Consider the following 25,944-nt stretch of genomic DNA (forward strand, 5'->3'; position numbering starts at 1 on the left):
ACTGCTTGGACCAGACGGCCTCCGTCTGTTGACGTCAATGTTCAGCAAGCGATCACAAACATTTGCATGCTAATAAAAGTGAGGCCAGGACTATAACAAATGGCAGGTGTTTGAAATGCTTCTTATTTGACAGAAATAAATCGGTGTGCTCCTTGGGCCATCAAAGGTACTAGCTGCCTCAATCTTTAATTATTTCTGAAAAATATTGCAGTACAAGAGCATAGAATTTGTGTCATCTTTCATTTCAATGTTATTATGAAACAGTAAAACCACATGCATACATTTATTTATATTATTTTCCCATATCCTGAACATTTTTCTCAGCCATACAAGGGGCTACTTGACTGAAATTGTTTTTGAAAGGGGGTACACAAGCCAAAAAAGTTTGAGAACCCCTGACCTAGTCCACCTCAACAGGCTTAAAATATAGGCCGTGTAAATCTTAAGGTTCTTGAAATCCCTGTTTCCAACTAAATTAATTGTTTGCTTTTCTTTTCTTTTCGAAGCAATTCAATTTGTAATTACTCTTTAATTGCCTTTTCACATAGTAATAAAGGTCTTTTTTTTATTTTCAGTGGCACACCACTTGGACATTGATGGATGTCATTTTTTCAATACTTGTATTACAGTTATCACAATTTTTTTCGTATACTTTCTTCAGGATTACTTAAAAAATATAACTCAACTGGTTAAATACATTACCCTTGTTTTTATTTTTTCTATAATTCATGTAAAATGTCAAAGTTCAAAGATGTTTAATGTATGTCAGCCAAATGAAAATACATTTGTCTTTAAGGAGCAGCATTTATTTCTAAGCGGAGAAGCAACTACATATGAATGAGCTTTTTCAGAGGTCTAACACTTTGCAAAGGGATCTGTAAATTGTCTTCTTTCAAGATGAAAATCAAGTTTGACTTGCCAGTAGGGATGCACCTCACCTTGAATGGAAAGAGTGTCAATTGAATGACATTTTCTCCAGCAGTTCTTTGCAGCCTTATACATTTTTATACACACAGCTCATGACATTTTAATACAGTTTCAACAGTATTTCTTAACATATTCTTCTCCTAGTTTTACTTCCATGTAAATAGTTCATAACAAAATCAGTTCTGTAATTAACTGTGACTGTTGTATAAAATCATATCTCAATTACTTACTTTGTGAAATTAGTCTGTAAAGTTCTGTCACAAACAAACACAAACATTTTCATGTATTACTGATGGTTTGTTGAAAAAGATTTATAATTTTCCAGTAAAAACTCAGAACTGTAATGTTTCCCACAACTGTTAGCTCAGATGTAATCTAAAAAGTGCATCAGTACTTTGTCCCCAAATAAAATACACCAAACGTAGCAGCATCAAATTCCTTTAGCTCCTCTTGTGGCACTCGCTGCCCCCTATACAGTGACAGCAGTTTATCAGGGATAGAAGCTCATAGTCAAGTGGTAGAGTGACTGTAAATCCCAACAACAGATCTTTCTTTTTAGGGTTTTGGTATCATGGCTATCAAACTGAGGTGAGGAACACGTAACATGCAATGAAGTAACACCAATGGAGCACAAACTGGAACCACAAATGTCCTCATTAAACATTTAATACCAACACAAGACAAATAAAATCAAGACAGTTGTTCTCATACAGGAATAGTCGGCAGTGTGCCGTGAGCGCCTCAAAACACCATACCAGCTGATTTCACTCCTTATGTGTTCTTCACTTTTATGAGGTTACTCATAAAATTTAAACTATCAAAATACTCTGGTGCTGTCTTAACCTAAAGAAAACTTAGCAAACTCTGAACCTTCAGTGAAAAAAAAATTGCTTACTTCTCATGAATTTCTAAAGTGGACTCTATGTTACATACAAAATACATTTGATCAATCTTAAATTCTATATGGAGCAGCTTACAACATTTTTTACACTACATATAAGAAGACTGGACAGGAAACACTGCTTCAAAAGCCATCACAACATACATATATTTCTAAAGCTATGATTAAAAACAAGGTATTATTGAAGAGTATTAATGACAAACGTTTAACTGTATAAAAAAACGAATGTCCCATAAAAGTTATTTTTTTTCTTTGTCAAAGACGCATATGTTTATCAAATCTGTTCCTCAAGCCCTTTTTAACAAAATTATTTTATCAAAGTGCTTTAGGTTACAGGAAGATTCAGAAACTAACAGGAACACCGGAGAGGAACCTGAACGATCCAACAGGGATAACAACAAAATGTCCTCAGCTGGAATGACAAGGTAAAGAGTAAATTAGACAAATGCGAGAAAAGACATCCATGTTTCTGTGTTTGCAGTTTCACTGTTCTATATGAACCAGGGAAAGAAATATAACAGAAAAACAATCAAATTAATCAAGTTCAGCATCAGTAAAACCCATTTTATAATTTATATGTTAAGGCTAATATGTTAGACATACAATCATCTGAAACAAACCTTCAAATAGAGCTGACTATGCATGAATGAATCAAGTTTCTTGCTTATTGTATAATTCAATAATTAAATTCATCCAAATATAAACTGCAAGATACCAATACACAGGCACTTATAAGATAGGTATATGTTTGATTTTCAAAAGTGTGCAAAAAGATAAATGAGAAGCAGAGCAGGAGATTTTGGTTGCTATTTCTCCAGACTCTCTCATTCTTCCTGTTTCTCTTCATTCTGCTTCTTGGGCAACTGAAAAACAAAAATGAAATGTAATCAAAAATTCTTACACAAACTTCAAAGTATGTTGGTGGTCTTGCAGGCTCATAACACAAACAACTAAAATGTGAGGAAAAGTAAGGCTTATTATGTTAATGACCAATTATGTGTAAATGTATTAATACATTTATTTCTTATATTTGTTCAACACATTTTTTTTAAACATCATTTTAATCCAAACACTAAACATATCTATTGTTTTTAAGGATAGTACAAGTATGGACTGTAGACAGGACGTTAGATATTGTGCTTATTAAAAAAAGAAGCATGCCACATTTTTGTTTCATTTCAAAGAGTGAGAAGAAATGGACCCTTTTTGCACCTGTGTCTTGCCCTTTGGATGAGCTGACACTAACCAACTTAAAGTTACCACATGGACTGTACAGCAATTGGTTAACATTAAATATTGGTGAACATTTTTAGAGCCGCTCAACCACACTGTGGCACTTTAAGTGTCTGTACTTTTTTAGCATCATAGCATACACTGATCAGCCAAAACTGATCATGTATGGAAACATTCTCCACAACATATCAATCACTGTTTTCCAATGTCAAAGAGGTTTACCTCAAAATTGTTGATCTCTCTTTGAAATACTAATTTACAAAGTATCTGGCAAGGAATCCAAAGTTTTTAGCTTATCTGTGAATTGTTGCAGCTAAAGCAGAGTTTTGGTAATGTGTATTGACTTAGACCTCATATGACAAAACATTAACATCAGCCCGACATCTACTGCATTCCAACATACATTCATCGTGTACATTAAAGATGAAAAAGAGATTTGAAAAATGAGCTGGAGTTCACCTTTGACACTGGATTCCTTATACTCCCTTCTTTGTTTTCTGGTTGATGTAGTCTATTTAAAAAGCAAAACATCAAATGAGAATGCTCATAATATTCTTTAATGTATCAAAAAGAGCACAAAAACATTCTTCATTGGTCATGCTTATTAGCATTATAAACATGCTTGTGAATTTTTTTTTAAGTTGCAGTATGTATTGATCGTTAGTTTTACCCCTTTAGAGTTGCAGATCCAGACTTCTCTGTGTCACAGAAAGAGGGCTGAGCTCCTTCTGCTCCCCTGCCTTGCTGAGGTCTGTCTCCTATTGAAGAATCACAGTTGGACGTGTTTCTTTGACTCGGCAGTCCAATGTAGCCTCTCGTCCATTCCCTTAAGTTTTGTCCAGATGAAGAGTCTCTGTCAAATCCAAAGTTCTCCTCTGGGAATTCAGCTGTGAAGTAGCATGCAAATCATGAGTAAACAAACACTCAAATGCACAGAGATGGTTTTATTGTCCATTTTATATATATGCTTTAAAAATATTGTACCTATCTTCTTCATTAATGTTTTTTTTCAGTTGATTTAAATCAGGTTTTTATAGTTGAGATCATTTCTGTAAATTACCTTGGTGTTGTATTCTCCTTTGAAAGTCCGGAGATATTTGGCCGAAGGTGTCTTTAGGACTCAATGGTTTTTTGTGGGACGCTTTTGTAATATTGTTCAATGGATGGGCAGCTTGAGGACGCATATCACATTTGTCCTGGATTAACAACACACATCACAAAGCTTTAAAACAAATTATTCTGTATTATACATTTTCACAGAGACAAAACCCTTTGTCCGACATCACAGTGCATTCAGCAGTGTTAGTGTTAAAGCTACTTATTGTGCAGAGGTAAAATCATTAGAACCATTGTACTGCCAATGTAGGAATACATTCAGAAAAACCCTGCAACAGATCCAATAATTATACAATACAGTGTGTAACAATCACTCATCACACGGGAATAATGTGAGACGAGATGTCTAACTTGATCAGTGACATACCTGATGGTGGAAGACAACAGCCTCCTCCAGAGCAACACCACAGAATTCACACGGAATGACAACATCGCCCTCTAGAGGACTGGCAGGAGGACTGTAGGAGGCCGGAGAGACTGAGCGAGGGAAAGTGGGGATGTTTGAGGCAAGTGTGTCGGGAATGCTGTGCATCAGCCCTGCAGCATTTCTGCTCATCCTGTCCTTTGGTGGAGACACGGGATGCTTACTGAAAGATGCAAAGGCTGAGGCGGGGCTGCATCCCGTCTGTAACAGAGAAAAGAAACACCACAGTGGCTGAAAGTAAGTAAAATCTCATTCACACAAATATATCCCAACAAGATCAAGATGAGTTCAGGGAATCAGGGAAAGGCTGCAACTACACTCTGAACCATCAGAAATAAACATAAGGAAGAGAGTGTTCATGTTTTCCTCACCATCATTCATTCATTTGACTAGATTTAAAGATTGTAATTGTAATAAATAGGCTCAAGGAAAAAGGGTAATGCAAAAAATATAAATGTTTGCTTTTCATCTTTTCAATACAGTCACAAATCACACAGCTGTGGCAACAAATCTCTTTAAAATTTACATTAACTGAGAGAAAAGAAAGGAAACACACCCACCATCCCGCCCAAAACCCACAGACTTCATTGTGTTCATTTTTAAAGAGCGTATACTGAGATTGCGACGGACTCTCGACTCAACAAAAGCTGCACCCCAAAATCTTGGATATCAAGACTACCAAAAAAGGCACAAACAGACAGGTCACACAAAGAACTCAGCAGAAGCTTTTTTATACAACTAATCCCAGTAAGGTTTCCAGTGCCCTAAATGTTCAAACTAAACCCCCCGAAAAAGTCTATCTACAGATAAGTCAAGTCCGGGCAGGCAACTCGGATTACAACCCCCATCCCATTCCATATTTGATTCATTACAAGTTCTGGTTTTAGAATCCAGGCGTGAAAAAGGAGGCGGTATCATTTAACTTTTGTGGAAATAAAAACAGGATTTATCATCGCTAAGTCAATAAGCTACAGGAAGGTCTGTCAAACAGAATAGTAAATCATCTGAAGTACTATAGGGTTATTTGATCAAATAAGATCTGACAATAGGTTATTTGATCTTGCGATACATGTCACATATGCAGGTATGATCTAATGATCTGATACAACTGTCTGTCCTGTTTTTCTGAGGTCACATGTTGAGCAGTGGAGATTGTCAGCTGGCCAGTTTTCCTCCAACATTATTGATCTTTTACTTGAACATTGACTTGATAATGCATGTCTTAATCAATATTAGCCAGGGTTGAGCATTCGGTTTGGTGGCTAACACAAAAATCTAGCATCAATTGTCAAAACCCCAGAGTAACAGTGTAACAAAAACAATAAAATAACTTATGTTACCTGATGCAAAATCAGGTCCTCTTCAGGAAAAAGCTCCTCACAAAACTCACAAGGCAGCATTGTATCTATAGAAATAATTTGAAATCATTAGCAGAAAGATAACAGCATGACTCAAAGTACTGTAAACAACCCTGAATTACCTGTCTGGTCATGGTCCTGCAGAGCACTTGTGCTTGTGTCTGTAGGGAAGTTGGAATAGTTGTTGTTGGGCAGAGTGAGTGACGGGTTTATGGAGGTGTTGGACGTCTTCCCAATTTTGTCCTCCCAGATACCACTCCACAGATTGCCCTCTACACCTCCAGCCACTGAATCTCCATCACTCTGCAGGCTGAGAGCCAACATGTAGTCCAGGCCTGATGAATCCTCATCCACCGTGAACTCACTCTGTGGCCATGCACTGCTGCTGCTGCTGCTGGTCAGAAAATCACTCTGCTCCAGCACTACAAGAAATACATGATACAGACCACAGGGCATATTCAAAATACATAAGTATTTAGTTTAGGTAAAAAATAATTTAACTTTAATGCTAAACTTACAGTGGCTGAATGTATTTCTTGGGGCAATATTCTTCCAGTCTCCAGGGCCCTGAGGTCCCCTTGAAGTGTTACAAACTCTGGATTCAAACGGCCGGGGAAAGGCCTGTTGTTCTGCTGCACTGATGTTGTTATTCTTTGGGCCCCTCTCTTGGGCTCTCAGGAGGTTTCGGATGGAGTGGGCTTCAAACCATGGCCCAGGAGACTGTGGTTCTCCGGGACTGCGACTAGTCCGGCTGTTGTTCCTCTCTTGGGGTGGCGTGAGGCTTCCACACAAGACTGGATGTACAGCTTGTTCCCTTAACATGACATTGCAGTTACAGTGTGCACAGAGCTCAGTGCGAGTGCCGCAGTAATCTTCATGCTCTTTGGATTGACTGAAAACTATCTCAAGTTCACAGTATTGGCACGGGACCAGCCGCTGAGAACATTCAGATCTCTGAAAGAGAGGACAGTTAAGAAGAGTTACTATGCAGCAAATTGAAGATTTCATCAATGCTGTTAAATATTAAAGAATGTAAACAGAGGGTTTGTTCAGAAATACCTGGTGAACTTCAACATTTTTCTTCTCAATCTTCAATCCACACTTGCAAGGAATCTGTAATTAAAGTTACAGTTATTTTCAAGTTGCAGCCTTCAGTCTCAGGTTGTTTTGTTGGGGTTAGAATTTGACATCACTGATGAGTGCCAATTGCCGACCTCATATAGACAGTGTTGGTAACTTAGACTAAGAATACATGTATCAATTCGCACTGAAGCACATTAGAGAGACTAAAGACCATAAAGGAGCAAATTAGAGCAAACTAAAACATCTCATGTTCAATCACAACTTTTATAAGAGTGACTAGTGATTCTGATTCAGTTAACACTGATCTGATTTCTATGTTAGAGGGATAGATTAACCTTTCTTCACATACATTGATAAGGCTCATCAAAAAATTCACACCTCCAACTTTTTGGTTCAAAAACTGCATATCTAATGCAGGATATATTTCAGGCCCTACAGTGTTGCTGCTTGAATTGTACCTGTGTATGTTCCTGTTGTTTGTGCTCCTGCAGATCTGACCGGGGCACTGGCTCCTGGCACACATCACACAGTGCAATGTTTCTTCGACAATGGATCTCATGGGTGGTAAAATTAGCTTCTGGGATATCATGTTGGCTAAAAAAGGAAAATAAACTCAAGTCAACTTTATTTATATAGCACCTTTCATGCACAAAAACAAGCAGCCCAAAGTGCTTCACAGAATAACAGAGAGACAGAAAACAACAGCAATGGTACAATTATAAAAGGCATGATTATAAATAAAATACTTAAAAATTAAATCAATACAATAAAATTAATAAAATAAGTAATAGTGGAAAGAAAAGTTAAAAATAAGGTAGCTTTAACAAGATCAGATGATTACAATAAATAAATAAATAATTAAATAAGATAAATATATATTAAAGCAATGATTCAAGAAATAATTATTAAAATAATAATAAAAAATAATTAAAATAATAATGTAGTCCAGGGCCCCAAAAAATTACTGTAAATTAAATGCTAGATTATAGTCTTAAATTAGCTTTTTAAAAAACCCAGAGAGCTTTTAATGTCCAGAGGCAGAGAGTTCCAAAGCTTAGGGGCGTAAAAACAGAAAGCTCTCTGGAAGGTGCTTGTGTGAGACACACGAGGAACATTTAAAATATTTGAGGACCTGGTGTTTTAATAACACCTAGCTTACTGATCACTGAATTCACGATATGCATACTTACCAATTGCCACAGAACTGTGTATTTTCATCTGCCATGGTTTCACCAAGGCCTGTGGACAAAGTGTAACGTTGGTGATACATAATTAAAACAGCTTTTTGACACATTAGGAGACAGCAGCCTTTACTTTCAGTAGGCCTGATTTTATCTTATAATTGACAAATATGCATCGTCAGTAGCTAGAAAATAGAATTTCGGATTATTAATAGGCTGTTTGAATGTCGCCATTGAATTGACACGAACATCAATTTACTGCACATTAGTAAACAGGTGTGGTAATGTCATTAATCTGAATAAAGGTGAAGAGTAACTCGGTGTTTATTAAAGAGAAACTGATTGACAGCTCTTTCGGTTTGCTCCCTCGGTGATTCCTCACGGGTAGCTAATGTTAGCTCTTAAAAAAAAGGTTGCCTAAACGGGATGATACTCTGTTAACATTAATCAAATAACACCTTGAACCACAACGACAACATTGCTCAATGTTCACCTTGTTGTCTTTAACAAAGTAGGTAACTTAGCATGAATTCACCATGTAACATTAGCATTAAGTTCGCTAGCTTGAACTAACTTTAAAGGCTTTTTAGGAGCCAGAGAGCTAATGTCGCGTCCGGAGGGGGCTCCAGCGGCCCGCACGGAGGAGGAGGACGAGGACAGCCGCTGTGATGTGATTGTTTTCTGATGAGTCCAGGCTGGATAGAAAGATGTAATCAAAAAGTAACCAGAAGACGACAGCTAGCTAACTACTTGATGATAGCATATATAAAGTATTTCGTTTCCTTCTCGCTGTCTGTTCAGCAGAGGGTAAAATTTAACCCTGCGAAAGTTCTGTCAGGTTATTCTCTAACTATTCACCCGCTTATATTGAAATTGCTGTCACCAAAATTAGATCCTTATTGGTAGCTTTATTGAGCCCTTTTTTTAATGCACCAAATATAATTTACGTTTAATTATGTGGGGTATTTATATTCTAGGGCCCACTGCAAGTCCAAACTCAGGGCGAATTAAACTAGGTTCTCACAAAGGTCGAATTTGATTGGTTAATACCGTGTTCTTCTAAAAGTGCCCCGTGTGACACCACATAATTCCATGTCGATCCGATAGATGATATCAACAACACCATGTTTTCTTACACTGTGATATGTTGTATAAAACATATATATAACGTTTGTTATCCGATATCTTGTGCTTTTCTTCAAGGGGCTCAGCCCGTCAAATGTAACTTCCTTTCTGCACCGGAACTAACAATCTGTCCGACGTGTAGTTTGGCTTAGGCTCTCTAGTTTACATTTTGGGAAATATCTTCATCATTAATATGAACTTGAGCATTGTAAATCAAAACATTAGTGAATGGAGAGATGAACTGGCCAGGATAGCTTCTTTTGAACAGCTTATCTACAGAATGAATAATAACACTTAAGTATTCAGATCTATATGGGGTCCCTATCTGGAAATGATTGGAGAAGGTGACTATGTTGGTATTTGATGGTCAATTAATCTGCCCTCTATTTCTAATTAAAGTCATGTATGATTGTGAAAAGTAATATTGTGACATGGAATACTATACATGTTAACCTCTAAACATCCCCAAGAGGAATAGGAATGCTCCTTTTTTTTTCTTTTTCTGTTTATTTACACTCTTTGTTTATTTACATTGTTTTCTTATGTTTATCTTCTTTTTTGTTTGTACAGTTTATTATTATTATTTCTTTAATTAATATCATTTTCTGTATTTTTTTTCTCTTTGTGGGTTTTGTATAACTTGTATATAATTTGTTAACTTGTGGTGAACAAAAAAATACTTTAAAAATGTAATAAAAAGTTGAATGACAAAACATTAATATGAACTTGTATGACTGTCATAGCTGCTATAAAAAATACTCTCATAACAAAAAGCTCTGTAACTGTATGAACGTCAACCGCTATAAACACTGACACCAAAGAGACCAAATCTCATGCAGTTGTAGGATCACCACCTTTGCATGTTTACATAATGCAAAGTTTCATCTGGCAATAAATAAACATACATTGACTTTAGACTGCGATGGATAACAGAAACTGTAGGAAGCTAAATACCAGTGTATCACTTCATATGCACAAGTCTGCAGTCTTTTGAACACAATAAATGAAGACCAACAAAACATTGTCCTTTCAGTTTTTATTGAATATTTGATCAACCAATACTGTCTTATCAGACCTTTTATCCCTGTAAGGCACACTCTGATTTGTTCAAAACACTGGTAGTATTTACAGTGAATATCAGGACACAGCAGCTACATCCTCACAACTCTTTCCACCAAATAATTGGACCTTTATTGTTAATATATAAAACTTAATTCATTGAAACCCCCTTTTCCTCTTTTGAATAAGGTAAAATCAATCATTTATTTTACAATTCAATGACGTGTGCGAAAAAACCAATTGTTACAAAAATATGTCTCTAACTTGAAAGAAAGGACTTATGTATTCAAATAAAAACTCTAAAATAACTCAGTCTTGAGAAAAAATATTGATATACCTACAGGTTATCATCTCAACTGCAGCTAGCTTTCTTTTTTTAAGCGACTTCAGGGCCTAAAAAGTAGATGAATCGCAGTCAAAGTGAACCACACAGTACTGAATCCAACATAATTGGTTGGTTCATGGTGATGCATTGTTATTTTACAGCTCTTAATGTGTTACATGATTGTCCGATTATAAATTGAGGTCCAACATGTTATAGACCATTCAACCCTTGCTCAAAGATGGTAAATAAAACATTCATCAAGAAATCTTAATCTGTATTAGTTAGTTCTTAAAAGGCTGGCTGAACAAACAGCCCTGCTGTTGTAGCCAGAGTTAAGCACAGGAAATGACCGTGCACTGAGTAGGAAAACATCTGTGGAAAAACTATCGGCAATTCTGATCACTTATTATGCACAGGTGCAATAGTCATTATTATTTCATTTTCAAATCAATGGGGGATATATTTAGTGGAAATGAAAAGTAACATAATTGAAAGGTCAACTATATGGTTCCAAATAAATCTGCACCACAGAAATTAACTTAACTGACTGTAAAACACTAGAATAGACTACTCCTGGATGAGTTCAGAATTATTTCAACTAAGCAACTCTTTTAAATTCTAAATTAATTTTAATAAAACTAACAAGCCGATCTAAAGTTTCCCTGTAACCTCGGATTTTACTATCTTAATTAGAAAAACAGCCAAAAAAAATGTGCAAAACACAATATTGGGTGACCAAATTAAAATCAAAAACCTTTCAAGCAATTGCTGGTGTTTTTTGTGGGGCAACCACTAAGTCACCTCTCAACAGTCTGGGGCTTCAGCTTACATGTCACAGGGTCACAGAGTATGTCAATAAGAAGCACATAAGTATGCATGTGATGTCCAATACACATATAGCATGTGGCAGAGAGCTTTATAGTATATCTGGTTAATTATTGTGCCTGCCCACACCATTCATCTGGTGCATTGTTACAGGTGCAAAATCCACCCAAGACCTGTTTAATTTAACTTCTTCTTCCGCCATCTGTGTATTATTCTCCACTTTATGCTAATGGCAGACATTAAAAAAAGCTAATATCTGGATATTTGGTCAGTCATTGTAATTATCATAGCTAAATGTTTAAAAAAAAAATGAGGAAACTGCTTATCACTACCTAAAAAGTGTTCGGACAATCAAAAAAAAAAACTATACATCAGCAAATAAGGAAAAAATGGTTTCCACTTTAACTCCAAAATGTCCTTGGTCCGATATAAAATTGCTCTTACAGAGTCATTAACCACAGTGCTGTGAAAAATACTCTCACTACACTACACTATACATGAGTGGCAAAATGGGAAACAATCGGCTCAAACACAGCTTAAATGTCAACAGAAAGAATAAAGAAAAAACACAGTACAAACATGTATGAAAAGAAAGGTAGAAGAAGGCACAGGTTTTAAGAGTTGAGCCCAGAAGTCAAAGAGGTAGCAGGTGTCACACAGAGGGACAGAAAAGAAAAAGAAAGTGTTAAAAAAAAAAGGAGGAGGGGATTTGTGATGAAATGTCTATCTGTCCTTGGATCCAAGCTTCTCGATCAAGTCCTGCAGGGGAGCAAGCTCTCGCCTGTCGATAAGGTTGAACTCCTAAGAGAAAATAAAACATGATTTTCAAGTTGCTTATTTGTTAAACTTTTTAAAGTAAGACAGTGATTGCAGCAAGTTTTCGTAGCCAGAACATCATCAGACAAGTTTTGTGATTCCGTAAAGAGCAAAAGCTGCAGTGCGTGGGTTAACAGTTGGATAACTGGCCCTTCCTTCTTGAGTTCTGAGTGCAAGAACTATGATTGTGGCTTTAAATACAGTGTAAATTGACTTTATATTCCACTACAGTTTTGTTCCAGATGTCTGTACATGTTGGTGGTTGAACACATGCAACAAATACAGTCTAAAAGTCATAACAGGCTTAAAAAACTCAGACAAAGGGGCTGCCAACGAATTCTGCAATGTTGTATCTCCTTTCCAACTGTCTGTTGATAAAATCCACAGCACAAAACAAACAGGCCTCACCACAGCAGCCTCTATCTCCTTATTGATGTGCTTTATGTAATGTTGCTGTACCGACAGCCTGCCAGTGTTTGTCACTTCAGGGTTTCTATTAGTAGAGTGATCCTCACAATAAATGCCAACATCTCATCATGTCAGACTCTGTTAAGTTCTTGTGATACATCTGATGGTTTAAGTTGTAGCTTTTTGGCTACTACACACTAAGTATAGCATTCCCTGTTACAAAAAATTCCATGATGACCCTGTTCAAATGTGTCAGGGCTGTGGCATTCTCAATCCCTACATAAAAATGAAGCATGTCACTTTGACCCCACATTGAAATATCTAAAATAAATTCTCAATTTGCAGAAGTTGAAGTCTGACTAGACACAGCAGTGATCTCAGCAGAGTGCTGCTTGTTGCAGAGACATCTCACCTGAACAAAGAAAATGAAGTGCTTGAAAGAGGTGTTGAGGTGAGCCTCCTCCTGCAGCTGCATCACAGAATCGAAATGTTGGTGGTAGATGTGAGCGTAAACCCTGAACAAACGCTTCAGGATGGTTTTGGCCACAGACATGAAGTTCTTCGGAAAGGGAACTCCTGTGAAAAAAAGGGGTAGGAAAATACAGATGTCGAGAAATGTTTGAACTGAGGCTTTCAGTTAAAAAAAAAACAGAGAGCGAGAGTAAAGCTTTATAAGATTCTGTACTTTTATTGGCCTAATCAAATCCAAGCACGTGTGTGGATGAAAGAAAACAAAATCTCTCTGAGCATCAGCATGTGAGGCACATGATCATCTGGACTGTAGTCAGGTGATAGACTCTGACGTGACAGTGTCTTCTTTCTCAGTTGTCAGGTTTGGTGAGGGGGCTTTTAGTTACAGTTGTTGTGTTGATTAAAGGTAATTCTAAAATTGTGTGTGCACTGCAAAGTAAACAAAAAACCTCCTTGTTCTCGAGGCTTGAACTGCAACTACACTCATTACAAAAATCTCATCGATTTGTTATCCAAACAATTAAAGATTCAAATATTTTATTTATTAATCAAAACTTGCCAATCTTGGAAGGAAAAAGTGTCTCATCATCCAGTTGATCCTGCACCCAGGTCATCAAGTAATCAATGTACTTGGGCGCAGAACATTTGATAGGCTTCTTAATATTGGTCCCATCCGCCCAGTGATACTCATATCTATGGAAGAGAACAAAAAACATCAACACCTCTCTACTTTCTGCAGCAGATCTACACAAAACAAGAACATAAAAGCTCTACATACAACATGCCTGCATTCTGCATTCAGCCAGGGAAACAAAGGGCAACATCATTTGCAAGGAGATCAGCTAAAAAAAGAGTGAGGCGGAAATGCAAAAGTAACCTCGATCATATTCTTGATAGCGGCTGTGTCAACAGGAAGTGACCCCCAGTGTCTTCCTCTTGATTACAGAGCGAACACAGACAGTCTTGACTGGAGACGATTGAGGAAGTGTCAGACCTAGACTCTAAGTAAAAAGCTTCTACATGCAAAGCTTAATTCCTGTTTTCCTCATGTGACATTCAGATGATGTATTTCTGCTGTCGTAGTTGTTTCAAACACCCAAAACATTCATCCATACTTGGGTGCATTTCCAACACGACACATTATTACCCAATTCTGTACAAAAAATTGTTCCAAATGTTATGCGTCTTTGACTTGAAATGCTTGAGCTGAATGACGTAAACTTTGTATCCGTCATCTCATGTGAGGTTCCTTGTTTCCTAAGATTAGATAAATGCATTCCAGTGAACTTTGAAAAATCTTCCTGGTTCTAACCCAGTTTACCAAATGATATGAAGCTAAACTTGGAGCTATATATCTAACTGCAAAATTGTAGTTAAGATTACATTTGTTATTTCATGTTTAATGTCACTGTCTTGTCATAGTAAATACTCAAAAAGTGTTCTGCTTACTGTCATTTTTTTCTTTTTTCTACCTTAACATGCCTTTACATAAACCCTTAGATCCAACTGATTCACTGACTTTAGTGTACTTGAAATGCCACACAATTAATAACAGCACCAATATTGTATGACTATGAGATGAATAACTTAATAGCTAATTCTCTTGATTACATTTATGTTGGCTTACATTTATTCTTAGAGATCATGTGCTGCTTTTTGTAACTGATCCAATATCGTCAAATGTTGTTAAACAATATTTTGTACTGCAGGTACACAGGCAACAGGCCTTTATCCCTCCAGACATGTTGCCTTGTTTTAGTAGGAACAGCTCAGGTGATAAAATAAAAATAATACTGCATCTGTATTATACAAGTATCTTTATAAGCCACTACAGTGTTATGGTAAGGAGTGCATGCAATTTTATGACGCAAAACACAGCAAATTTAAAGTTAAAAACAGTTTTGGAAAACTCAGCTATTAATGATTCATTTAAAATGTCCTTACTACCATTGGGACATAATTGGCTTCTCAAAAAAAGGCTTGGAAGACACCCCCGCTTAGAAGCCACATTTACAAAAAGGATAATGTTTGTGGTTACCTTGGTCCGGCAGACATCACGGAGCAGCTGGTCTCAGTGCAGAACTCAGTGATTGTGCCATACAGCATGTTAATCTGGTTGAAAAAATCCACCGCTGCAAGAAAAAAGTTCATATGTTTCTGCCCTCATGCTTGTGACAAAAGTAATAATAATTAAAATCAATTGGAAATTTTAAGCTTTGATGGCCAAGAAAATCATAAGGGATCCTCAGCCAGAAGACTGATTGTTGCTGTTTATTCATTTTTAGTATTTTTATTCTCTGGAAAGTGATTTACACCACCCTGCAGATATTACTTTCTTATACACAAACTGGTACTATGACCCTCCTTCAATGCACTCTGTGCCTCTCCTCATTACAGGTTCATCTCTCCAAGGTTTTGTGTCAGTTTAAAATGGTGTTTAACACAAAACAAAAATTAATGGAGAGTGATTTGAAATAAAAGATGTACCACTTTGTCAAAAGGGATTCTCAACTGTAAGTGCATCAGTGACAAGATGTAGGTCCATTCATAGACTAGAAGCACCTAAATAACAAGTTTTATCATTTTATGACCCACATTTCTTTTTCAAAGTCTGCTACTATTGTAAATAATCCTGCTTTCACTACAATTTGTAAACAATCTTAACTCTGCAACCTTTTCATTTTCTAGTTAGGTAGTGTGTTGTTGTTTTTTAACCTAACTCTTTTTTGATGCAAATGTTCAACCAAATTACAGATATTATTTAAAATAAGAAATACAATGCAGTAGTTTGTGCAAAGAGTGTTAGGGTGTATTGCACTCATCCACTTACTGTTTACAGCGATCCACTCATTGAGATCCTCTCCCTCGGGTAACATGACAGCCTGCCTCAGGTTCCCACTGCCCAGCGTCGCCTCGGCATGTTTCAGCAGCTCGTATTGGTGAGAGCCCTCTGGGATATTCTTCTTCGGTTTGAAGGTCTTGTTTGAGCGACTGCCACTACAAAGAAAAAAACAAACATAGAGCTAAACAACAAAGCCTGTACAGTGAGTGTCAGTGACACACTAAGAAAGGATGCTCCTCATGGGCCTTCACGTGTAGCCCTTCTTTCTGGTTTGTGCCATCAACAGCTAAAGGAAGGCTTTATGGTGACATTTAATTATGTTGACTAAGTGTGGCTGTTTTTCAGTGTGACACAAGCATGACTGTACAATCTGTGTCGTGTAAATGAAGTAAGGGTTATTAGAGAATCAACTTGGTGCAACAGACAGGAAATGTGACAGTATCAGAGACACAGTAAACAACGGAACAGCTAATTACATTTCTCGGTTTCAGTTTAAGACATCAAAGTTGTGGGTAATGACCAATGTTAGCATGTCCTTTCATTCAGACGAACCAAAAAAATATCAAATTTTGGCAAAAGATAGCTAACAATAGAGAGCTAGCGCACATAGCTAGCGTTTATCATGAGACTAACCGAATTAAACTTTGATTAAATGGTTAAAAGTTGAAGTTGGCGAGTTCTGGGACCTATAAACAAAGCTCATAAATAAAGTTACAATAGAAAAGTATAGCCCTCGACGACACGGCTTATGGTAAAGCTGAACTTTGAAGAAATAAAGAGGAGTTTTCAGGCTTGTTTTGACAGTGTCTTATTTTAACAGGGTTACTTCCCTTGGACTAACTTGGTCGAAGCTAATGATAACCGCGAGCCCCAGCTGAAACACGCGGCTCATGACTTTACTTACAACAGGAAGCTCATCTTGGAGAAGCGGTCGTCGGAGAGCCTCGATCACAGCTCCTGTCCCAGATTTCGTAAACTCAAATATGTACAGTATTACACTTTATCAACCACTTCTCAGCGAGGTCTGTTGCTAACTGCAACGTTAAGGCTAACATGAACTGCACCCACTAAGGCTCTTCCTCTATCGACGACTGCTCGGAGGAGCCCGGCAGGCACATTGTCGCCCTCTCTCGGTGGCATAGAGACATTATATGTCTGCTGACTTACAACATCACTAGGTCTACTTTCCATACACTTTGAGCACTCTTTAGCAGTGCTGGACAGTAACAGAGTAAATTTACTTGAGTACTGTACTTAAGTACATTTTTGAGTATCTGTACTTTACTTGGGTATTAATTTGGGGGAAGACTTATTACTTTTACTCCACCACATTCAGAAGACACATATTGTACTTTTTACCACACTACATTTCTATCAATACTCTAGTTCAGAGGTGTCCAAACTTTTTTTCAAAGAGGGCCACATATGATGTTGTCAGAATACCTCAGGGCCAGTGGCTCCTACTGAGACTTTGGAATCCTAAAAGTTATATATGAAATATTTATTCAATAACAATAATTTAAAATGTTTTCTCAATAAGTCAGTAACAAGGAAGTCCTCAGTTCTCCACAAGCCATGTAAACATGAACAAACTTAGGAGGAGGATAATGTTTTTTCATTAGGGTCGGGCAATGTGGGAAAAAATATTGTATCATTATTTTCCTATGGCAGGATCATGATCTGGATTTCATCACACTTCTTTTTCATGTTGTTTTTAAGACCTTTCTGACCAGCAGGCAACATTTTAATAACAAATTAATTATTTTCCTGGCTTCTGAACATTTTTGATGCACTAAATTTAGCCTTTTCTGTACAATTTCATAATTTTTATCTTGTCTTGTGTCCTCTCTTGTGTCTTCTGAACGTTTAGTGTTCATCAAGAACATTTTCACATCATGATAAAAACATTAATTTGAAAACCTGTCAACTTTAAGAGTTCTTGTGTTTCTTCTTTATTGCTGTCTTGCAGAATTCCAAGTGCTTTGGCTTTTATACAAGTAGTCCATATGTAGCTTTTTGAGACGTTTCTGGATTGACTTTAGTTTTGTTTGTGCGCTTGAAAGAAACAGTGATTAATGTCTTTGCTATAAATAACACAATTTAAGATGGAACTTGGGGCCATAAATAAATGGACCTTGGGCCGCCATTGGCCCCCAGGCCGCACTTTGGACATGCCTGCTCTAGTTACTCACTACTGTTGCTTTAAAGTCAGCTCCTGAACGTCCTTCTCTTTTCTGTAATCTGATCCCTAAGACAGTAAAATGTTAGGTTGTAGTTCCTTTGTCTCAGTGGTTTAGTTGTACCTGTATATATCGTGTGTCTGCACGGTTGAATTTGGAGCAAACACAGAGCAAATTTCACTCAGATCTGCATTTATGTATTGTGAAAATACAACATATTGAGATATTTTAAAAAGTACTTTGAATACTTAAGTATTTTTAAAAGCAAGTACTCCAGTACTTTAACTCAAGTAATAATCTGACAGAGCAACTTTCACTTGTATTGGACTAATATTTGACCAGGAGGATCTTTACTTTGCCTTAAGTAATGAGGCTGTGTACTTTGTCCACTACTGCTCTTTAGTAGTACTTTGAGTTTAATAACTAATCTATTTAGAAACATCTAGGCTCAAAACATGTATTTGTTTATAATTCATGCTTTTCCCGTTATGAGCAAATTGTGTAATCTTATACTATGTATTTCATTTTCATGTGAGGCTGTTTTTTTTGTGTGGTAATTAAACAGACTGATGCATCTTAAAGCTGCTGTTATAGAGTAAACATCTGTTCTGAGAGAGGGACTTGGAATGTCAACACTATCCCTCCAAACCAGATTTCCTCTTAGCCCCCCAACACAGATCTGCGTGTGCAGGCTAAGGTGATTCTCAAGCCTGGTAGGACAGCTCAGGGTGTTTTAACCCTTTTCTGTCCATTGTTGATCTGTGGTGGAAGGAGGAGGAGGCAGGCAGAGGACTCAAGAGGTTACAGGATGCTGTGGACCAAGTCACCAAAATAATACATAAAGAAATAAGGAAGTAGAGAAGTTAACAGGTTGATAAATAAAGATAAAGAAAAGGAATAAAGAAAAAGTAAAGAAAAAGAAAGAATAAGTAAATTAAAATAAACTGAAGTAGCAGAATAAAAAGAGTAAAAGAGAGTGTGTGTCTTTGTTAATGTATGTGTGTTTCATCTATTTACAGGTTCATCTCTCCAAGCTTCTGTGTCACAGTTTTAAATCATGTTTAACACAAAACAGAAATTAATGGAGAGTGATTTGAAATAAACGATGTGCCACTTTGTCAAAAGGGATTTTTTTTATTGCAAGTGCATCAGTGACAAGATGAAGGTCTATTCATAGACTGGAAGCATCTATAGCAGGAGTGGTGGATTGACTGTCAATCAGACAGAGTGGTTTGGGATCCTGTTTGTACTGAGCCTACAAAAATCCTGGCATCACAGATAGATAGATAGATAGATAGATAGATAGATAGATAGATAGATAGATAGATAGAAAAATTATATTAATTTCAGAAGTAATGGACTCAGCTGCCTATGTTGGGGTCCTTCTTTTCTTTGGAAACGTGCAGTATGCTATCTGTGGGTTAGGGGTGTGGCACATGGTGTGGCAGCAGCAGATATGACAGTGACGCAGGCATGAAGGGGAGGGCTTTAAATGCTCCGTGCCCCTCTTCCTCTTCCACAGACGTCTCTGTCAGCGCGGGCGGTGCTCTGGTGTGCGTGTGTTTCGTAATCGGCCGCGGTGTCTCTTCTCTTCTCTCAGCCGGTAAGAATGGCAGCCGTCAGGACCCTCAGGAAACTGTGCCAACACACCCAGCATCAAGTCTGTAAGCTGCACACGACCGCCTTGAGGTGAGTGCTCCCACCGGCTCTGAAACCCGGGTTAATTTGGTTACATTTTCTGCCACTTTATCGACATGCTTGGCGCTTCTTCTTTTCCATGATAAGAAGAGGCCGATCTATCTTCAATACATTCATCATTTGCAGCCACACTGCTATAATACGTGTGTATGGATAAGGTCATGATTTAATTGAGAGGATTTTGTTGATTTATTGAACTAAATGTCCGCAGTTGGTCACATTTTGGTGCGCCCCTAGCGGTATGCCGGTAACATTGCAGCAGCAGCTCGGCTGATGAAATCGGTCTTGGTGCTTGCACCCTGTGGCTCGGGAGCCAGGTTTCAGCTGGAGACCGAGGTGCTGGTCTGCACTCAAGACAAGTGCGTGAATTTGCATTAAGGCCATTGTGTCCCAAATAACGCAACGGTGATATTTCTTCTTTAAGAGGACAGGGGATGGTCATTGTTACTAATTCAAAGCTCTCAGTTCCATTATTGGAAACGTGCTGACTGCTGCATGGCTTAGATATAATTAACTAACTAATTTTGCACACACGCTTTAAAAACTTAAACCTCGTGTGGCTCCTGCACATGATCTCCAGAGATCAAGATAGATAATACAAGACCTCACGTTATGCTGGCTTCATGACCTTGTATCACAACACAGGTACAAGCCAACAGCATTCACAACCAAGATCAAACAGAAAACTTTATTATTAAAATATCATAAATGCTTTGTTACTGATACACTGCATTTAACCCTGTAATTTGGTCCTCAACCAAAGAGAAAAATGAAATAAACTTTGAAAAAAAGTTTTCAGAACAGAAAGATCCTCTTTGTAAATAAATTATAGATTAAATGCAAACAAGAGAAAAACTACAGAAAGAAAGTTCATTTCTGAATCAGGTTCCATTTAACATGACAACATAGCACATCAGTGAGGACATACATTTGAAAAGAGGGAAGTTCTCTCTGTATTGAAATTCGTATGAGGTTGAAGAGCAGTTTGCTGGCAGACACATTTCTTCAGGGACCTAGTACATTGGCCCCTAAGTTTAACAAAGATGAGTTACTTTGCTGTGAGGTTTAATTGGTTTTGGCAGAATAAAAGGTTGTTACATCACTTTCTGTGGTTCATTACTCCTCAGTTATTACTGGCTGCTCTCAGTTTGTTACATAACAAAGGGCTGTCTTAGCGCTGTGGAAATGTATGCAAGGCAGGGCGGGTCCACAATCCTACAGGGACAAAAGTTTTTGTAGTTTGATCCATCATGTGCCTCTACCTGTACTTGTGGATTAGATACATTAAGAAAAGATAACCTTCAACTGAACTGAACTGTAACACTGTAACTCTACAGTACAAGTGCAGCACGTGGCTCTGTCAGGTGAACAAGTACAGCATCTAAAATTAGAAAATGGGATTGGTGCTTGCTGAATAGTTGAGATAGATTACAGGTTTCTGGTATCAGAAGTTCAGTTCAGTGGCTATCAAATAGACCCTGCCAAGTAGATATGTGCGTCCGTTCAGAATTCACAGTGTGGAAGAATGTTAGACATTTAAGTAAGTTTTCTTTGTGTTAATACTTTTGAGGCTTGTAATTGAAAAGTGAAGAAAGTTTGGCTCTGCACTTTTTGACTATGCAATTGAACATATCAATCTAAGTTTTTAAAATCATGAGTTATTGACTATGTTATTGTTTTCATTCCCCCTTTCAGACAGGAGGCGGTTGTCATCTCAGGAAAGAAACTTGCCCGGCAGATTCGGGAGGAGGCCCGGGCCGATGTGGAGAGCTGGGTCTTAGCCGGCCACAGGAGACCCCACCTGAGTGTGGTTCTGGTGGGAGAAAACCCAGCCAGTCACTCCTACGTCCTGAACAAGACACGCGCTGCAGCTGACGTCGGTAAGAAGAAACTCCTACACCCCTCTTTCCTGCGTCTGACCACAAGTTTCTCTGAGATATAACAAAAGAACAAACACTTTACTGTGTTTTAAGTTGTTTTTTCGCTTTAACCTCCCACAGGAATCTCTAGTGAGACGATTCTCAAACACTCAGACATCAGTGAGGAGGAGTTATTGGACCTGATCTACAAACTCAACACAGATCATCGTGTGGACGGCCTGCTGGTCCAGCTCCCTCTGCCAGGTACAGAGAAAAACTGGAACACTTTTCAGCACGTGCTGACTGAAGACACATGTGAGACCATCTAGGTGTCCTAATGAGTTCTTCTGTGTTATTTCTGCCAGACCACATTGATGAGCGCGCTATCTGCAACGCAGTTTCCCCCACCAAGGACGTGGATGGTTTTCATGTTGTTAATGTGGGTCGCATGTGTCTGGATCAGTCCACCATGCTTCCTGCCACTCCCTGGGGAGTCTGGGAAATCATCAAACGGACAGGTAACAGGAATGACTGTTTACTTCCTTGTAGCGTTGAAACGATGTTGAACGAGCTGTTTTGTTTTACTGACAATGGCCAGGAAGAGAATATACACATAACTCCTGTTTTAGAGTCACTGAATTGCTTTGTAGTGAAAAATGATTTTTTTAGACAATAAAAGACTGTGTCAAGATATCAGGTTTTTACTTTCCTGCATTGTATTTGTAGGTCTAAATTATGTTTCATATTTCCTTCAATCAAAAGGTGGTGTTAAAAAACGTTGAGTTGAATGTAAACAAACTGCCCTCCTGCTTGTCTCACAGGTATTCCAACTCTTGGGAAGAATGTTGTGGTTGCAGGGCGCTCAAAGAATGTGGGAATGCCCATCGCCATGTTACTGCACACAGACGGCAGCCATGAGAGGCCTGGAGGTTGGTTAGAGTGCATTTGTGTTAACCTGTTTGTTTAAGGAAGTGTTGTGCCTATTCCACAGAAATGCTAAATGTTACTTCCTTTGCAGGTGATGCAACAGTCACCATTTCTCATCGTTACACTCCAAAGGAGCAACTTCGCCATCACACTCAAATTGCTGACATCATTGTGGCAGCTGCAGGTTTGTGTAACCTCATGCATCTCAGAGTGAATTCTTTAAGTTTTTAGCAGATACACTTTTTTGTGATCTGACTTTCTAACTTTGTGTGTTTTTTGTATTATCAGGGATTCCAAACCTCATTACAGCCGACATGATCAAAGAAGGAGCGGCAGTGATTGATGTGGGAATAAACAGAGTGCAGGACCCAGTTACAGGGAAGCACAGGCTGGTTGGAGACGTGGATTTTGAAGGTGAGACTGCAGGGAGAAAACACAGTCATAACTATGCATGGGACATCCTGGGTGTCTCGGATGTCTGTAACATCAGCTCTTTCCTGTCTATATTCAGGTGTAAGGCAGAAGGCCTCCTTCATCACTCCGGTGCCTGGAGGTGTGGGACCCATGACTGTGGCAATGCTAATGAAGAACACTATCAAAGCAGCCAAAAACGTTCTGCTGTTTCCCCCGGAGAGAATCCGCATGGCGGCAGCATCTTAATGGGTTGAAGAAAAACCCAGCTACATTGACACATTCCACCCACTCCTCAATGACACCGCCCCTTGTTTTTACCGGGAGTGACCTGATGAGCTCCTCTTGCACAGGGACTGGAAAGATGATACAGCTTTAATGCTCTTTAACCTTTCCAAACTTCAAGTCCAGCCATGTTTAGACTGTTACGATCACTCATGCAGCTGAGTGCTTTATGTGACAGGGTTCTGAGTATTTATCAACCGCATTATGAATTTTCCGTTAAGTTTAAAAGAATCTTGAAAGGTTGTTTTATTTATTGCTACAATGACATAATATTTAAACCTGAATGGAGGAAACAGGTCACAGTATTTAACTCAAAGCTGGTTAACAGTTACTGAAGAGCCGATTGCGGCCTGTCTGTTATGTTTCTTTCAGTTGGTTTAGCCTTATGTACCGTGAGTGATAAGGGCTAACATCATCAGGAACAAGTACGTTTGATCTACATACAAGCTTTAAAGATTCACAATTGCCTTTGTAAAAACTTTGAAATAAATATAAAAATATGTTCGCACATCGATGCACACTGTTTGACTCTTCTTGTACTTTGTAGAAAGATTCATATCAATGCACTTTTTCCAATTATACCTTAATACTCACTCTACACTTCCATCACATAATGTTTTTTAATTTTTAATTAAATGATCAACTCTTCCTGCAGCTCATGTATTAGCATGACATATTTTCAACCCCTCAGACCATGTGATTCATTTAAAAACAAATACCTTTATTTGACCCTCTACCCACTTTGACACTGTCCCATGTTAAAATAAAAGTAGATGTAGAGATCTGAGAAGACACCCCAGTGATTTGTGTGACCAGAATGTCTGATACATATACAAAGATTCTGAGGGGCATACATTCCCCCTTCATTAAGTCCCCTTTTATTGCCCTTCCACTAATGTAGGAGGTACCACAGGTTTACAGACAGGGTTCATGTCGATTTCGAGGTTTTTGTGGATACCTGCAGGGGATATAGAAATTGTATCTGCTAGATCTGCTTCACTTCACAAATATTTGAAATAACCAAAATAAGTTGGTCATCAGAGGACGTAAAAATTGCAATTATATGATATTATATGATACGATTAAAGCCGAATGGGCTGGTTTGGGGACCCTTGCTGTTTGAGATTCCTTAGAAGGAAGCAAAGTTCCCTTGTGAACCCTCATTAAAGGTGATGACCTAAGTGAGGGTTATGAGAAATTTGACTGAAGTTATTTTTCCTTCTTTAATTTGCTAATTAAAAAAAAAAAAAATTGGGGTCCTGAAGGAAAAAATACCCGCTCTGATTTATGTTGGGAGCTCATGCTGGTTCATATCAACTTGGGATCTGGAAGATGCTACTCATCTACACCTCCATTGATAATGGTCAAACTTTTCTTACATTTAAACATATATGCACAAGTTAATCTTCTCCAGTTAAGTTTATGGTAATATGCCTTGTTCCTGTAATTGGTTAGTAAAACTAGTGAGTGACAGTTACTTGGTGCATTTACTACACAATAGTAAACTGTAGCTAAGTAGAGTTAACTACCGATAGGTAAATATATATTTACATGACAAAAATTTGATTGTTGGTTTTAAAGATTTGTTATCCATCACAGTAATAGTTATACACATACCTATAAAACTAATGGTCAATTGACAAAAAAGATAGCCAACTTAATTCATGCAATAGTATTTTCTCTTTTCCTTCTTTATTGTATTTTCTATAGTTTTATACAGAAGCCCTAAAAGGACATGATTAAATACATTTTATTTTCTCTGTTTTCTCGAGATAACAAATTAATTCTATCGAGATCTCGAGAAAACAAAGCTTGTTATCTTGGGATCTGATTTTCCTTGTGATAATGGGATCATTTGCTCGTTTTTTGTGTTTTTGATCTTCAACCTGCAAGATAAATGTCTTGTAACAAAATACCTTTTTATTCTTTACTGATGCAAAATTTTCTGAACAGTGTTTGTGAAAAAAGGAAAAACAAACAAACAATTCAATAAACTGATAACAGGCCTTTCATATTACCTGAGGTTACTTGGTTACCATGTATAAATGTGCTCCTTTTATGTTTAATACGGAAGCCCTAAAAGAACACAATTAAAAATATTATTTTCTGTTTTCTCAAGATCTCAACTTATTTTCTCATTATCTCCAGAAAACAAAACGTGTTCTTTTTGCATAAGGAGAAAAATAAGTTGCGATGTTGAGAAAACAAGTGAAATGAACTTGAGAAAATAAAGTATATTTACTCCATAGACGGTAAAAATAATAGACGTAGTATCCGTGACTTCACCCATCTGTCCCTGAGAGCTGTTTTGAAGCCAATCGACGGCGGCAGCCATATTGGAAATGCAGAACTCAACCAGTCAAAGTGTGATGTAAAGAGTCAAAGTTTGAGCTTCCTAGCCAACAGCTATGTGTTCCCGACCGGGAGTCACGTCAGTCATGTCCTTATTTGGGCAAAAACTCGTAATCTTAATATCTTCTGAACCGTCAC

The 25,944-nt window shown here is 37.8% G+C and overlaps 3 protein-coding genes across 4 annotated transcripts; 1 reads left to right on the forward strand and 2 right to left on the reverse strand.

Moving 5' to 3' along the window:
• Positions 1-1,575: 1,575 nt before the first annotated feature.
• On the reverse strand, positions 1,576-9,052 carry trafd1 (TRAF-type zinc finger domain containing 1). Of its 2 annotated transcripts, none has more exons than XM_034691900.1 (12): positions 8,717-9,052; positions 8,233-8,281; positions 7,501-7,636; positions 7,019-7,072; positions 6,478-6,913; positions 6,082-6,381; positions 5,942-6,006; positions 4,545-4,802; positions 4,122-4,257; positions 3,732-3,948; positions 3,521-3,572; positions 1,576-2,691 (listed from the first exon to the last, which is right to left on the reverse strand). In XM_034691900.1, the coding sequence occupies exons 2-12, from the start codon at positions 8,265-8,267 to the stop codon at positions 2,653-2,655; spliced, it is 1,728 nt and encodes a 575-aa protein (XP_034547791.1). In that variant the 5' UTR covers positions 8,268-8,281; positions 8,717-9,052; the 3' UTR covers positions 1,576-2,652. The 2 variants fall into 2 exon arrangements, with proteins under 2 accessions (XP_034547791.1, XP_034547790.1); XM_034691899.1 differs by having other exon boundaries at positions 8,798-9,051.
• Positions 9,053-10,369: 1,317 nt separating this feature from the next.
• Positions 10,370-17,208, reverse strand: mob1a (MOB kinase activator 1A). The gene is made up of 6 exons (XM_034691859.1): positions 16,999-17,208; positions 16,083-16,249; positions 15,291-15,384; positions 13,812-13,945; positions 13,194-13,357; positions 10,370-12,358 (listed from the first exon to the last, which is right to left on the reverse strand). Exons 1-6 carry the CDS (start codon positions 17,010-17,012, stop codon positions 12,281-12,283), a joined length of 651 nt encoding a protein of 216 aa, XP_034547750.1. The 5' UTR covers positions 17,013-17,208; the 3' UTR covers positions 10,370-12,280.
• A 2,561-nt stretch (positions 17,209-19,769) lies between these two features.
• mthfd2 (methylenetetrahydrofolate dehydrogenase (NADP+ dependent) 2, methenyltetrahydrofolate cyclohydrolase) lies at positions 19,770-23,970 on the forward strand. Its single transcript, XM_034693014.1, has 8 exons — positions 19,770-19,963; positions 21,668-21,852; positions 21,973-22,095; positions 22,197-22,349; positions 22,653-22,760; positions 22,850-22,942; positions 23,047-23,172; positions 23,270-23,970. Exons 1-8 carry the CDS (start codon positions 19,884-19,886, stop codon positions 23,416-23,418), a joined length of 1,017 nt encoding a protein of 338 aa, XP_034548905.1. The 5' UTR covers positions 19,770-19,883; the 3' UTR covers positions 23,419-23,970.
• Positions 23,971-25,944: the final 1,974 nt, after the last annotated feature.

Source organism: Notolabrus celidotus, chromosome 9, assembly GCF_009762535.1.
Source record: "Notolabrus celidotus isolate fNotCel1 chromosome 9, fNotCel1.pri, whole genome shotgun sequence".
Taxonomy (NCBI): domain Eukaryota; kingdom Metazoa; phylum Chordata; class Actinopteri; order Labriformes; family Labridae; genus Notolabrus; species Notolabrus celidotus.

What these genes read in the sequence shown, in the direction of transcription:
- mthfd2 (XM_034693014.1), top strand. Translation starts at nt 19,884, where the DNA reads ATGGCAGCCGTCAGGACCCTCAGGAAACTGTGCCAACACACCCAGCAT. An exon ending in CTGCACACGACCGCCTTGAG is followed by an intron (nt 19,964 to 21,667) that starts GTGAGTGCTCCC and finishes TCCCCCTTTCAG; the next exon opens with ACAGGAGGCGGTTGTCATCT. An exon ending in TGGAGACGTGGATTTTGAAG is followed by an intron (nt 23,173 to 23,269) that starts GTGAGACTGCAG and finishes GTCTATATTCAG; the next exon opens with GTGTAAGGCAGAAGGCCTCC.
- mob1a (XM_034691859.1), bottom strand. An exon ending in TGAGTGGATCGCTGTAAACA is followed by an intron (nt 15,385 to 16,082) that starts GTAAGTGGATGA and finishes TTTTTCTTGCAG; the next exon opens with CGGTGGATTTTTTCAACCAG. An exon ending in ACTTTTTCCTTCCAAGATTG is followed by an intron (nt 13,358 to 13,811) that starts GCAAGTTTTGAT and finishes TTTTTTTCACAG; the next exon opens with GAGTTCCCTTTCCGAAGAAC.
- trafd1 (XM_034691900.1), bottom strand. Translation starts at nt 8,267, where the DNA reads ATGGCAGATGAAAATACACAGTTCTGTGGCAATTG. An exon ending in CTGTTGTCTTCCACCATCAG is followed by an intron (nt 4,258 to 4,544) that starts GTATGTCACTGA and finishes TTGTTAATCCAG; the next exon opens with GACAAATGTGATATGCGTCC. An exon ending in TAAGGAATCCAGTGTCAAAG is followed by an intron (nt 2,692 to 3,520) that starts GTGAACTCCAGC and finishes TTTGTTTTTCAG; the next exon opens with TTGCCCAAGAAGCAGAATGA.